The sequence below is a fragment of the Rhinatrema bivittatum genome, chromosome 3 (assembly GCF_901001135.1).
Source record: "Rhinatrema bivittatum chromosome 3, aRhiBiv1.1, whole genome shotgun sequence".
Classification (NCBI taxonomy): Eukaryota; Metazoa; Chordata; class Amphibia; order Gymnophiona; family Rhinatrematidae; genus Rhinatrema; species Rhinatrema bivittatum.
In genome coordinates this window covers 526,985,492-527,000,263 of record NC_042617.1, presented here as the reverse complement: position 1 = coordinate 527,000,263, position 14,772 = coordinate 526,985,492, and the positions used below count along the sequence as shown (strand labels likewise).

Genomic DNA, 14,772 nt, shown 5'->3' with positions numbered 1-14,772 from the left:
GATGCGCGAATATCTCGCATCGACCAAGAAATGGGTGTGGTGTGGACATTCCAGGGTGGGGCCAAGAGATGCGTGCACAATTACCTACGCACCTGGACATGCGCCCAGATCCAGTGCTGCATAATTTTAATTCTGCTATGGAGGTGGTGTAAGTTTAAAAAAAAAAAATTACAGGAATCTGTGAGGGGTCTGGAGGTAACAGGGGGGATTGCAGGCTAAAGAACTAGGGGGGTTGGGAGGACCAGCAGGACACTGGGCAAACTTGTAGATGAACTAGTGAAACTGGTCCTTGGCTGGACGCACATCTTTTATAAAATACAAGCAGTTGCACGTCAATAAGCCAACAAATGGTGCTGGGTATGCACAAGCTTAAAATTAGGAACATAGATACATACACCTAGGCTATTTTATAACATGTGCGAGTATGTGTTTGCATGTTATAAAATTGCAGCGTCTCTGGGCGCACGCCGATGCACATTTATATATGTGTGTCCACATGCCTGTTTGAATGCTACTGTCTTAAAATTAGGTATTACACTTGTAAATGCACTTTACCCGTGGTAAATGAGCTTTTGAAAATTGCTACAATACGTGCTATTGAATTGTTCATAGGATATTCATGTGTAAGTACACTTTACGTGTGTAAATGGCTCTTTAAAAAATTTGGTATGATAGTATGTTACATATACACATGTAAATTCTTTTAAAATTACCTCCTAGCTGGTTGATTTTAAAAGCCTTACATGCGCCAAAGTCGGGAGATATGTGTGTGTGTGATTCGGCCCAGCGCGTGCCTTGTGTATTTTAAAAACTCTAGTTTAATAGTCTTCACTCCCCCCAGTTAGTCCTGACCCTGAAAACCCTGCAGATTGGCCTATTTTTCTTTATTTTTTAGCTCGCACATCATCCATAGCGGAAGTAAATTTATGCGGCAGGGGGCCTTGGCATGCATCGGATCGCGTATTTATGCTCACATCTCAGGTTCACGCCCGGAAATATTCATGTCCCATCCTTTTTTTTGAACACTTTCAAGATGTGCACATTCTAGGAAATATGTGCGTATCTCGGCAGCTTTTAAAATCTGCTTGGTGCATGCGAACCTGACATATTCGCTCATCCCCTAATTAATACACACAACTGGCTTTTAAAATTTATCTTTTAGTAGTTGCAACCCCTATATCGCATGCAGACTTTTGGAAGGCCTCTTTGAATGCATTTCTTTACTTCTCGATATGACTTAGACAAACATCATAGAACAGCAGGAAAAGGGTAATAATCAGTTATTTTGGTATAGTAAAAAAATTTAAAATTAATTTTCAGATGGCAGAATACTTCTAAAATGCAGTAACAATTATGCACATTCAAGTAGATTTTCAAAATCCTATGGGCCAGATTTTTAATATTACGCGCAGGGGGTACATTTGTGCACGCTACCCGGCGCACACAAATTAACACCCGATTTTATAACATGTACGTGCTGACCCTAGATTTTATAAGATGCGCGCAAGGGGGTGCACACTTGTGCACGCCGAGTCCTAGGGGAGGCCCGATGGCTTTCCCCGTTCCCTCCAAGGCCGCTCCGAAATCGGAGCGGCCTTGGAGGGAACTTTTTTTTTGGTCCCACCCACCCCCCAGCCTTACCTAAATCCCCCCCAACCTTATTTCATTGAGTTATACACGCCGGATGGCTGCTGGCGCGCCAGGCCCCAACACAGGCCGCTGTGTCGGGGCACTCAGCCTCGCCCCCGGACCACAGTCCCGCCCCTTTTTCAAAGCCCCGGGACATGCGCTTGTCCCAGGGCTTGCACGCACCGCCGAGCCTATGCAAAATAGGCTCGGCACGCGCAGGGGTAGGTTTTTGGGGGTTATGCGCATATCTTATGCGTGTAACCCTTTGAACATCTACCCCTATGCGTGGCCAAGCCAAGAGATATGTGTGTGACTCGGCCCAGCACGTGCCTTGCGTATTTTAAAAACTGCATGAGTACGACTGTATCTCCCAGTACGTGCATAAACATTGTTTTTTCACAAAATGGGGTGGGGAGTGGGCATTGTCTGAGCGGGTCATGGGCAGCCTGGGACTGCACCATAAAGTCTGCATGTAAGTATTTACGTGACAAGCGCAGCCAGGGTCCCCTACTGCGTAACTTTACTTCTGCTATGGATGGTGTGTAAGTCATGTAACAAACAAAGGGGGCCATTTATCAAAATGTGCTAAGGCTTTTTTGCATGTGTTAAGGGCTTAGCGTGTGCGAAAAGCCCCGTTAACGCATGCGATAGGCCCTTACCGATTGCGAAAACGTGTTTAACGCATGCGATAGCACCTTATCGTATGGTGCGATGCAAATATGGAAAATAGGAGGAGTTAGGGGCGGGGAGTGGGCTGGGTTTGCCTGTCTGCGAAGAGCTATCGCACAGACTTAACGCCGATTTTAACAACACCTTTTTGAATTGCGTTAGGCTGTGCGATAGCTGCCGTGACCGGGCGGTAAGGTTTTATTGCCTTGCGCGATGTCTCCCGCAAGGCCTATTTCGATAATTGAAGCTCCCAGAGCATCCAACTAGCCATCAGGGACGAGGGAGGGAGAGAGAGAGAGAGAGAAAAAGAAAGAGAGAGAGCCTGGCCATAATGTCATCTCCCTAGATAGGTATTTGTATCCCTATGGTAGGCCCACCTAGTAACTCGAGGTGAGGTTTTTGCAAATGGCGACTCAAGTACATAGGTGGGAGGAATTTTAGTTGATATGTGCGCCAATGCAATTCTGTTTCCCCAGTTCGTTCCCAGTTCACCCAAGTAAAGGAGAGGACTTCCTAAACCCCCTAGCTAACTTGCCTCCCCCTTTTACCCTATTAGCTCTGACCGTTAAAGCCCCATTGACAAGCTAGGTTGAGAGAACATTGCCCAAATCTCATCTTGGAGTGAGTTTCCTCACTCTGAGGGTCATCAAATGTTCACAAGAGACCACTGTTCTGTTCGTACGTCTAACATTGAATGTCAAAGGGCCCCTTAACCCCCTACACTGATACCTAAACCTCACCTCGAGTTACTAGGTGGGCCTACCATAGGGATACAAATACCTATCTAGGGAGATGACATTATGGCCAGTCTCTCTCGCTCTCTCTCTCTCTCATTATATGTGGGAAATACAACAGGTCTGGCTCCTATCACAAAGTCTGATAATGTTGTCACAGTTTGCACTAACTTAGCTCTTCACATAGGTAATTAGCACAAATTGCGATAAAATGAATATTTGCATAAGCCACGCCCCTTTTGCTATCGCATGCGATAGTTACCGCATTTTGATAAATCTAGGTCAAAACTATGCTAGTCAATGGGGCTTTAACGGTCAGAGCTAATAGGGTAAAAGGGGGAGGCAAGTTAGCTAGGGGGTTTAGGAAGTCCTCTCCTTTACTTGGGTGAACTGGGAACGAACTGGGGAAACAGAATTGCATTGGCGCACATATCAACTAAAATTCCTCCCACCTATGTACTTGAGTTGCCATTTGCATGAAGATGTGGGCGTCAATATAAAAAGTTGCACATATACACGCGTGTATAGCCGATTTTATAACAAGTGCGTGTATGTTATAAAGTCGCTGCACGCACCTGTGCGCGGGTCCTAATATTTGCTTCTTGGTGTTTTTTGAAATTCATTTTAATTTTGTAATACAAAATTATTTTTCCTTTTTTGTATTTTTAATCTTGCTCATGTCTTACATTTTCTTGTGTATGTATTTATTTTCATAATAACTTTTTTCTTTTTAAGGAAAGGTAGAAAATGTGTATATTGTCAGTTTATCATGTTTTTACATGTTTTAGAAATTTTTCCAAGTCAGATGTATGAATTTCAAAAATAAATGTATAATTGTGATCATAGTGCATGGAAAAAGCTTATGCTATTGCCACAAATGTATGCTACTCACTAAGAGGTGAATTTTAAAAGCTGGACGCGCATCTAAATCGCTAGATGGGCACGTATCTAGCACTAGCACTCGTCCACCCTGTTTTATAAAGCAGGAAGATGCACACATTTCGAATCAGAAGAAAAAGGGGCACAGTGTGGATGGGGAATGGGTGTTCCAGGGCGGGGCCACGAGATGTGCGCACAAATACCTACTCTCCTGGCGTGTACCCAGGCCTAGTGCCGTGTAACTTTACTTCTGCTATGGAGGAGGTGTAAGTTAAAAAAAATAATATATACAGGCATCTGTGAGGGGTCTGGGGTAACTGAGGGATGTGCAGGCTATATAACCAGGGTGTTTGGGAGGACCTAGGAGAACATTGACCAAACTGGTGGATGAACTGGTAAAACTGGTCTTTGGCTGGACGTGTGTCTGTTTTAAAATACAGGCAGTTATGCATCTGTAAGCTGACGTACGCTGCTGGGCCTATGCTATTTTGTGTGCGCCTAGGCTATTTTATAACATGCTTGCATATGTGCGCACGTGTTATAAAATGGCCGTGTCTCTGGGTGTGTGCCGACGCACACATGTATATGTGTGCCTGTGCATTCGTTTGAAAGTTACCATTCCTTTCTGCAAGAATATTTTTTAAATAGTGGTTTTCTTTTCTCTTCCTTTTGGAGTTGTTTTCAATGCTGGGACTGAGAATAATGAGTCAATGATCATAATTAGGGCATAAGTGTTGTCTATAAGAACAGTTTTATTTCACATTAGTGTTGGTGACTGAAAAGTCTGGCCCTTACTGTACTCTTCTGTGAAAAAAACGTATTTGTGTGCTGCATGTGTAACCTGAAAACATATGTTTTCATGTGTCTGTAGCGAGGACTGTATTTAAGATACATAAGTGTGTATTTTATCCTTGGTGTTACTGATCAGATGCACTTCAATGATAGATGGTAGAAAGTACATATTTTATTGCGATTCGAAGACCCTCAGATCCCCTTCCTCTATTCCTCATACTTGTAAAACTTCCAGTAACAAATATCTGTAGATGGCTATTAACAATGCTACCAACATTATCAGTGCAAAATAGAAAAATGATATACAGGTAGGATAAAAAACAGTGATGATGCAAGTGCTACCTGGCTTGTAATAACGGGAATAAACCTAACTTCTTGGCCTTTATATCCAACATCAGAACAAATAAGGAATATTGCCAATAAAAAATAAAACTTTTCATTGATCACCCTGGCCTTCTAAAACATGTTATCTTTACAATACGACCCTCATGTATTAATCCATAAATCCCTTTTTGCTTAATTGATGAGAAGTGTCAAGCAATAATTTCTTATAATTTAAATAACACTCAACAACTCAAGAAACCTGCCACTACAAAATCAACTTGCTTCTGAAAGGGCAGATTGTAAGCTACTGTGATGAATATTTTGATATTTCAGAATCTGCACAGAAAGCACCAACTTTGTAAGTATACAACAATCTGTGTTTAGTAATGCTATTACTGATGCCTATATTTTTGGGGGTCTAGCAGTGTTTTCCTGCTCCTTCCAACTCAATCAGCACCAGCATCTATTGGGGCTATGGCTCCATGAGTCTTCATTTGTTTCTTCCCAATTTCTACCCCCTTCTACCTCTCATTTAATTTAACCATTATAGTAACTATCCTCATCCAAGGACCACAGTCCATGGTCCCCACCAGGAGTCAGAATATGTGCACCCAGAGTCTGGTCACTAGGCATCACTGTTGCATTATAGCTAAGACTCCCTTCCTAATTGGGGATGTGAATCCTGTCTCTGCAACAGCCCTAGCTCCTGACCATCCTAAGGAGCAGGAGAAGGGTTAAAGAATCGAAAGTCGGTTTCCTGTATGAAAGCACACATTGCCAGCCCAACATGTAAGGGCCTATATAATAAAGCAAATGTATATGTTAAGGGCCTTTTGTGCAAACTAAAAAGAGTGTTATGAAGTAAGGTTTTCATGTGCATGTTAAGAAAGACCCTGTCATGAGCACTAAAATTAGTAATTACCTGTATGTAAATGAGGGAATGTCATCTGCAAATGAAGTTTTGCCAGGCCCATGGAGCATAGCATGGTATGCTTTCCATACCCACTATTTACTGTGTACTCATTAAAAAGAGTATAAATTTAACACCTTTGGGATCAGATGTTACATTTTTAGTATGCACATTAAGGACAAAATCCCCTATGCTAACCTGCCCTTTCATTTTTGGTCAGTTAGCATGGAGGGCTTCTTCTCGTCTCACGTTCCAATGCAGATCCTCCATGGGCCCCCCCCCCCCCCCCCCCCCCCCCACTAACAAACAGCATCACAGGAAACCCCTAGGCACAGCATAATCTCCCCCCCCCCCCCTCCCCAACCAGATAAGATAACCCCTTGGTTCATCAGAAACATTTCCTTACTGAGGCATTCCACCTTCCCTAAAGTATCAGTAACCCCCCCTTCCCCCCAACTAAAAAAAAAAAAAGCAGGCTCCCACTTCTCTGGATCCATAATTTACCAATTCAGTACAGCAGGTTTTTCATGGGCAGCAGAGATGTTACAGCCTGCCTACCCCCACCGCAGCACTACAGGCAAGAGAGCTCCAACATCTTTCCTGGTGATATGGATTTATAAGACTTGGGTCCAAAGGAGTGGGAGCCTGCTGTGCCTTGGGGTAAGGGGGCAGTGTGTTCTTCATGCACCAGTGGATGCTTATTGGAAGGGGCAGGTGATGCTGTGCTGGGGATCACAGGTTGAGAGGGGAACTTTTTCTCTGTACTAGGGTTTGCAGGGAGAGGAAATCTCCCATGCTAAACAGTTATCAAGAGGGATTTGTATGTGGAACTAGCATGCGCAACACATACATTGGAGGTGGGTTTTAATAAACTGAAAATCAGATAAAAGATAGATTCCTTGAGTCTAGAAAACCAAAGCTCACAAGGGCCAGTAGGCAACATTTAATGCTTTTTTTTTCTTTTGTAGAAGGTTTTATGTTTTGTATTGATTTTTTCCCTAAAAGGTTCTATTAATTAGAACAGTATACAGTCCTTTTTTGACCAATGTGCACTCTCTCTGTTTACTCAATAGACTAGCTGTGAACAAACCACTGCTGTACAATTCCTCTGTGTGTATCTCCTGCATTCAGCTTCAAAGAGATATAGGTAGGGTTCTTTTTTTAAAGCCAATGAGACTTTTAGTGCAAATTTTGACTTTTCAATGTCCATAACAAAATATTCAGACACTTTCTTAATAGGTATAAATAGGACTACAAATGCTTTCATGTATTCGAAAATACATGAATCAAACACAATAGACAGGGTCTATTCTTCCCTATGAGTGGAAAAATCTTAGATGAGTTTAGACCTGGGTCATCTCTTACATTATGGATGCACATGATGAAAAGGGTCCAAGTCCTACCTCTCAATTCCTGCTCACTAACGGGTAGATTTTTAAAGGGCTGCGTGTGCGCCCATAAATGTGCATAAAGATATGCACTATTTTATAAAGTATGGGCCAGATTTTAAGTCTTACAAGCGCGGGGTACATTTGTGCGCGCAAATGTACACCCGATTTTATAACATGCGCGCGCTGCCGCACGCATGTTATAAAATCCAGGGTTGGCGCGCGCAAGGGGGTGCACACTTGTGCACCTTGCGCGCGCCGAGCCCAAGGGGAGCCCCGATGGCTTTCCCTGTTCCATCCAAGGCCGCTCTGAAATCGGAGAGGCCTTGGAGGGAACTTTTTTTTCAGTCCCCCCCCCCCCCACCTTTCACTCCCTTCCCCTATCTAACCCACCCCCAGCCCTAACTAAATCCCCCCTACCTTTTTTTCAGAAGTTACGCCTGCCCAAGTGCTGGCGCGCCATGCCAGCTCTTGGGACCACCCCTGGACCGCCGCCATGCCCACATCCCCGCCCCCGGACAGCCGCCACGCCCCCGGCTGCCCATTTTGGAAAGCCCCGGGACACACGCGCGTCCCGGGGCTTGTGCGCGCCGCTGAGCCTATGCACAATAGGCTCGGCGCGCACAGGGGTAGGTTTTCGGGGGTTACACGCGTAACCCTTTGAAAATCTACCCCTATATGCGCAGGTTATAAAATGCTCTTCATGTGCGTATGTCTGCGGCTTTACAAGCATATCTTACGTGCAAAGAGCGAGAGAGAAACTCTTTATAAGGCTTAGCCTGACACTCAATATATGGACCATTGTAAGGGGGCACTTTGATTCATGGTGAGTTTTCGGGAGGTGGGTTGGGGGGGTATTGTTACAGACACTCAGAGGTATTCATTGTAAAACTGACATCATTAAAGAATTTTAGATCTTATAAAAGATGAAAAGGATTTGATTTGCAGCTAGCAGAGACTGCAGTGTACAAATCAACTCCTCTTGTGAGAATGTTCATTGCATCTGGAACAAAATGCCCATGGACTTGCGTCTCGAATCCTGCCATAAAACTTTCAAACAAAACCTCAAAACCTGGTTGTTCGAACAAGCTTTCAAGCAATGATCATCGATTAATCTGAAATGCCGTTTTCTTGTTTACTTTTCACTAGCTCCCTGTTCCTTTTCTCTCCCCTATGTTTGTTTCAATTTGCTAATTTCTCTGTTCTCCCTTTACGCCTGCTATTCCTATTTGCAATATTTGTGACTTGACATTAACTAATGGAATAGGCCTGTAGCAGGTTAATTGCTTATTATCTCTCCTGCTTCGTTATTGAATTAGAATATGCATTTGTTCTTAATAGTTAAAGGAGTTATATTAGGCACTCCTGAAATCCGTTATTTATGTACAGCCTGTTGCTGTCATTTGTTTACTTCCTGTAAAGCCTGTTGTATGTAAAGCCTGTTGCGAATTTATTGTTTACTGTAAACTGAGGTGATGTATATCTATACGTGCCGCGGTATATAAAAATCACTAAATAAATAAATAAATAAATATAAGGTCTAAAATTCTTTAATGATTTCAGTTTTACAATGAATACCTCTGAAATTGTCTGTAACAACACCCTCTAATCCTAACCCAGCTCCCAAAAGTCACCACAAATCAAAATGCCCCCTTATAATGGTGTATATATTGAGTGTCAGGCTGAGTGTTATAAAAAATCTCTCTCTTTCCCTCCCTCCCTCCCCCCCTCAATGTTCACCAGAATCTTATGCCTACTGAGCAGCTGTAGCACAGTTCCGTGCATTACATAAGCTCGCTGGCTGAGGAAAATTAGAGGTTGTACTCGTCAGTGCTGGCCCCGCCTCTGAAACGCTCCTTTTCCACCTACTTTTTCTGGGCACACGCACATTAATGTACTCACACTCTTCTCAGCTATTTAAAATTCATGTAGCTCCCGCGTGGTCCATGTACATGCGTATGTAGCCATTTTTGCGTGCACAAGGCTTTTAAAATCTATCTCTATGAGAAGGATCCCATTGTAGGAAGATAACCACCACTTTAATCATGCCATCTGTCTATAGAGTACCAAACATAATTATAATAGAAACATTGGTTTCACTGATAATTTAACAAGATTTACTGTACAGTTTCTGTGACATCATAAGTCAACTTGTTGAGTTGTTCTATGACACAATAACCCTTCTATGAAATATCCTAACATACTTGTAACTAACCAGTGAAACCACTTTCTCAGAATTTTTCCATTATGAATATTGAAAATAATGAACAAAAATCTCACTCAGTTTGAGATATATACTGATTAACCCTCCATGACATTCAGAAGAAATATGACATGCATAACTTTAATATAATAGTAAGGTGACACCAGGAAATTTAAGAGAGTTATGGATGATCACCCTATGTATGTTTCTAACACTGATGCTTTAAGGTCTAATGTAACAAGGTTTTGCTATATTCAAGAAACAAGGAATGGATTATTAACATTATCTCATTCTAATCTGATTAGTAACTGTTGCTATTGGTCACTGGGCTGGAGATTAGAGCTACAATTTTGAATCAAAATATTAACACACTATGGGATGAATTTTAAAGAGTTGCTCGCATTAAAAGGCCCATATATGCAAATATCTGGTCTGAGCATGAGCGACTTGTATTTTAAAACGGCCTAATTTTGAGTGTATTTGCACATGCACGAGCAACCAAACATGAGGGGAAAAGGGGCAGAGTTAGGGCATGTCGAGGTCATTCCGGGGAAGGCTCAACAGTTACACATGTAAATCCGTATTTTAAATTCAGTGGCTGCAGTGTGCGGCAGGCTGTTAACCACATATATTTTCTTTTGCTCTTGATGAGATGTAAATCTGCAGAAATAAACTGGGGGGCGTGCAGGCTGAAAAATCAAAGGGGTCTGAATGACAAAGAGTTAGGCTGGGCAAATTGGTAAAACTGGGATTGTCCTTCATGCATGCATGTTTTAAAATCTGCTTATGTGAGCATGTAAAAGCAAAGTCCTAAGGAAGATACGTGAACTATATTTGCTCATGTAACTACTTAAAATTAAGTGCACACATAAGCGCGATGAGTGTATTTTAAATCATATGCATGCAACTGCACACACGATTTAAAATTCCTGCATATGCACGCTCAAGTGCATATGCATGCGTGTATGGATGCTCTGCACTCTTTTAAAGTTACCATACGTAAATCTATAGGTAATTGTTAGGTTGACACTTGAATACAATTTTCAATAAGAAAACAGTTGCTCCTGCTTGATCCAGCATTGTGCATGAACTGAAACTTAAAAAAGAACTGACTCAAAATTGGCACTTAAACCAGAACAATGATTTTTTAAAGATGTGTTTGTATTAGATGAGGAAGGTAAGGAAAGTATGATCATGACAATAATGTTCTATAAGTTTGAAAAATTGTATTATTTAGAGAAAATGTGACTTATTTACATGAGTCCTCAAGTGCAAAGCCTTATCATGATTCATATAGTCTACAGTGACTTTCACTAACAAAGAGCTTTTGCTTTACAAACAATAATGCAATTCTGTATTCCTGATAAAGCAGCTTGCCTTTTCCAGTGCAAACTGACAACCATTTTTTTGTTCCTACCTTCTGTTTGTGGTTCCAAAAGGAAGAAAAATAAAACAAACAAAAAATGACCACCACTAGTTGTGTCCCTCCCAAAAGTCTTTGTTACCGAACCACAAGGCAGGAAACGCACAGTTTTGAAGGACCAATGCATTCATCATGGCAGAAGGCACCACAGCCCTTGCACATAATCATGGCTTTCAACCTGCAGTAGCATTTAGAAGAAGAGTCATCCATATTGCTGTCTTCAGAAAAGGCCTGAACAGAGATGGGTTGACCATGGCTGCCAGTCTGGCTAGTAGGGATTGTTGTGACAGTTACAGAAAAGGACATAACATTCCCAGGGCTGTTTGAACCTTGGTTGCAATTTGTCTGCAAGATGGGGCCATGGTTCATATCTGGAGAAGTGGAAACATTGATTGTACCACCATAAGTAGGTCCAATAAGATGTGCTGTGTTTCGATACATCCTTTGAGATTGTAAAGATGAAAACAGCTGAGATTGATGCATTTGACAGTCCATCGGTTGGAGAGCAGTCTTATAGAGTTCAGGAGAATGGTGTACAATTTTTCCTCCTAGGACATTTGCCATTCTAACCTGGGCTGCCTGAAAGAAACCTCTAGCTGAAGTGGATCCATCATAAACCTGGTCTCCAGGTAACAAACAAAAACCCTCCTGTGTTGTTCCTTTTTCAGGCAGGGTTGCTTCCAATTTTACACTCTTGCTGGGAGCATAGAGTCAATTAGATCTTCTACACTATGGATGTTGGACTTTTTTCTAACTGACCAGAGATCTGAGAAGTAAGGGGCTGCATTTTGATCATGATATGTTCATGTTCATCTGCTGTGTCATCACTATCTACATCTGTTACATCATCATCATTGCTGTCATCCACAGCCTCTCTTTCGCATTCCCTACACTCCATTTTGGTTGCATTAGCAGGACTATTTAGACACATACAGTTGTCTAGATTCATGGCAGGAGCCCTTCTGAAACTGTCAAGAACTCTGCCATAGGTAGAGATATTTAGCAAGTAGTGGCCAGACATAGCAGGTTTTGAAGTCCGTCTGCCCATAAAACCTAGCATAAACCTTTGACTGGAGGAAATATCTTCTAATTGAAAACCTGAGTGACTGAGGTTGAACTGTGCAGGATGTAGGACTGACATAGAATTCTGTCCTTGTGCTCTCTTGATCAGAGTTTGTAGAATCTGCTCTTGGGTTGCTTTGTTGAGTGCTTCATAGCCTTGGGATTGGTCAATGCTGTTGTATCTCAGGTCCTTTCCTGAAAAGAGCTGCAGGATCCTTTGGCTTTGGGGCAGTTGCCTACTCCGGTAGAGGATTCTTTCAAGCTGCTCCCTAGCTAGGTATGATTGTTTTGCATCTCTTTCCTCTCTTCCATTGTCATTTCCTACTGATGGAAACACTGGAGTGCTTTCAGCACTGGGTGCCTTCATTCCTTGAACTGGAGCCAGAGGAACAGTTTTCATTTCTACTTTGGTGAATGACTTAGGTAGAATTTGTTCTAATGGGACATTCTTCCCTTGGAGCAGCTTGGTAACAAGAGGATTGTTAGCAGGAATGTTGGAGCTTGTCCTAGGAAGGAGACCACTTGTACATGAGAGATCTCTCAGAGGTTTAAGGCTAGATATTACTGGCACAGTGCTACAAGCTGCTGTAGATGACATAGTAGAATCTATGATGACACTGGCCTGGGTTGTCGTGGGCATATTTGAGCTCAATGAAATCATGGTGGCAGTATTACCAATGGAACCAGAAGATGGTGAAGATGCCAAAGGTGTTGTTTTTCCCAGGTTAATACGTGGGCTTGTTTCTGCTATGGCAGGAGATGCTGCAATGGTTACATTATTATGAGCATTTGTTTTGGACTCCACCTCACCAACTGGTTTGTTACTGACAGGTGATGCTCCTAAGGTTTTTCTTGAAGATATGGCTGAACCTATTGGAAATGAAGGCTCTTCATCCTTTCTGATATTGACATAATTCTTTATGAAGCTTGAGCCATAGATTGCTTTTGAAATTTGATTTATTGTCCCATCTGAGTGGCTCATATCAGCACACTTTTGTGTATCTGTATTTGTTTTCTCTAATGGTATGGTGCTGCCTATGCTTGTTTTACTTACTGAAGTTCTGGATTGTACAGTGGAGGTTTGCTGTAATTGTGCTCTTGAAGCATTGTGAGCTGATGCCTGGTGTGTGGCCTGCATTTCAACTTGGGATTGGGTTTCGGAGTGAGGAAACACAGACCTTCTCGAACCTCCCCCTCTTCCAATTCTTCCCAAATCCAGTGTGTTCCCCCCATATCCAGTTTCATTGTTTCCACTTGCTGTACTATTCTCCCCTCCTCCTGGACCACCACCTCCTGGACCAGGCCCTGGGATGGTTCCCCCAAAAGAGGCTGCTGTGGCAGATGCTGCAGCGGCTGCTGCCCTTTGGGCTCTAGCCAGCTGGGCTTTTGCTTTAATGTCTGCCAGGGTCCTGGCTCCTGTTCTTCCTGGACTGTTAGTGGGGGATGGGAAACAGACCCCAGGAGAGACCTGGCTTCCAGGAAATGGCATTGAAGAGACTCGTGGGAAAGGGATCTGAAAAACAGAAAAAAGCAGAGAAATTTACAAAATGTAAGAAAAAAAAATAATCTAGTCATGATGATTTTTTTGCGCAGGTCACCGGCTACTGCTATCACAGGATTGAAAAAAAAAAAAAGTTGGTTGAAGAATTTTGATAGGAGGGAGAGAGGTCAAGGAGGCAAACAAATTGGCTGTTTTTACGTCTGTTCAGATAACATCATCCTGAGCTCATACTGCACTGACATGAGGAAAGGAGTTTTATTTACGAAAATATATTCACAAATGTTTAAGTCCCAAAAAAGGATATTACCTGCAAACTCGTTTGCTAATCTTTATTTTATATATTTGAATAGACTAACGAGATCACATTATTTTATTCATTTTTCCATAATACTGAACATGAGAGCTGGTTCTTGGAATTTGCCAAAATATACTTTTTTTTTTTTTTTTTTTTTTAACAAAACATGTCAGCCTGATCTGTTGCCTTAAATTTTGTTACTAAAGATGAATGTTATAATGCATAGCATGTGCTATGGTTCCTTGATATGTAATTAATATTCTTTATAATAATGAGGTACTGAATACACAGAAACAGTAAAGGAACCTGTGTTTTTTCACAGATGTCAAATATTCCATTTGTTAGAAAATTGTAAATGAGATTTATTTCTATACAATATTTAAAATATTCATATCCTGCCTATCTACAATTCTATCACACAAAAGAAGCCTTATAGATAGCAAATCAAGATAGTTTCAATATAATTAAAAAACGTATTGCCAAACGTATAGACGTATGTATTTGGGACCATCAAACCGCCCCTCTTTTTGTCTTTAGAACATGAACTGCATAGATCAGTAAACCCTGGTAAGTTCATGTTCTAAAAGACAAAAAGAGGGGGCAGTATGATGGTCCCAAATACATAAGCCTATAAGTTCGGCAATGCGTTTTTGAATTATATCTACAATTCTAGGCAGGATATGATTTTATATCATGTTCTGCTATGTGATATATACAGATAACTCGAGGTGCTGTAAAGTCCTGTGCTTTCAAACCTGGAAAAGTCCAAATATGTTACAGACACACAAACTTAAGTATTTATTCTATCATAAGGTTGACTACTTGGATAAAATATAAATAACTGATATGTTTTATAGCACAAATAGAAAGCACAGATTAACTAGAGGTTTATAAAACACATGTTCCATTGATGGCCAGCTATGAAGAGAAGGTGCAGCTTCATTATTTAATAGACTGCTGGAC

General features: G+C 41.7%; 1 protein-coding gene and 1 long non-coding RNA gene across 5 annotated transcripts in view; one reads left to right on the top strand and one right to left on the bottom strand.

The window, feature by feature from the left end:
* The window catches only part of LOC115088226, a 111,302-nt gene that overhangs the window by 48,489 nt on the left and 48,041 nt on the right, over positions 1–14,772 (top strand). The gene's annotated exons all lie outside the window — the stretch shown is intronic.
* The window catches only part of ASXL2 (ASXL transcriptional regulator 2), a 399,260-nt gene continuing 393,555 nt past the window's right edge, over positions 9,068–14,772 (bottom strand). The window contains exons 13-14 of one of the 2 annotated variants that reach the window (XM_029596278.1): positions 11,696–13,526; positions 9,068–11,628 (exon numbers count right to left, since the gene is read on the bottom strand). In XM_029596278.1, coding sequence (XP_029452138.1) covers positions 11,030–11,628; positions 11,696–13,526 — 2,430 coding nt within the window. In that variant the 3' untranslated portion in view covers positions 9,068–11,029. Of the gene's footprint in view, positions 13,527–14,772 lie in introns of both variants that reach the window. The other variant, XM_029596277.1, reaches the window with a different exon arrangement.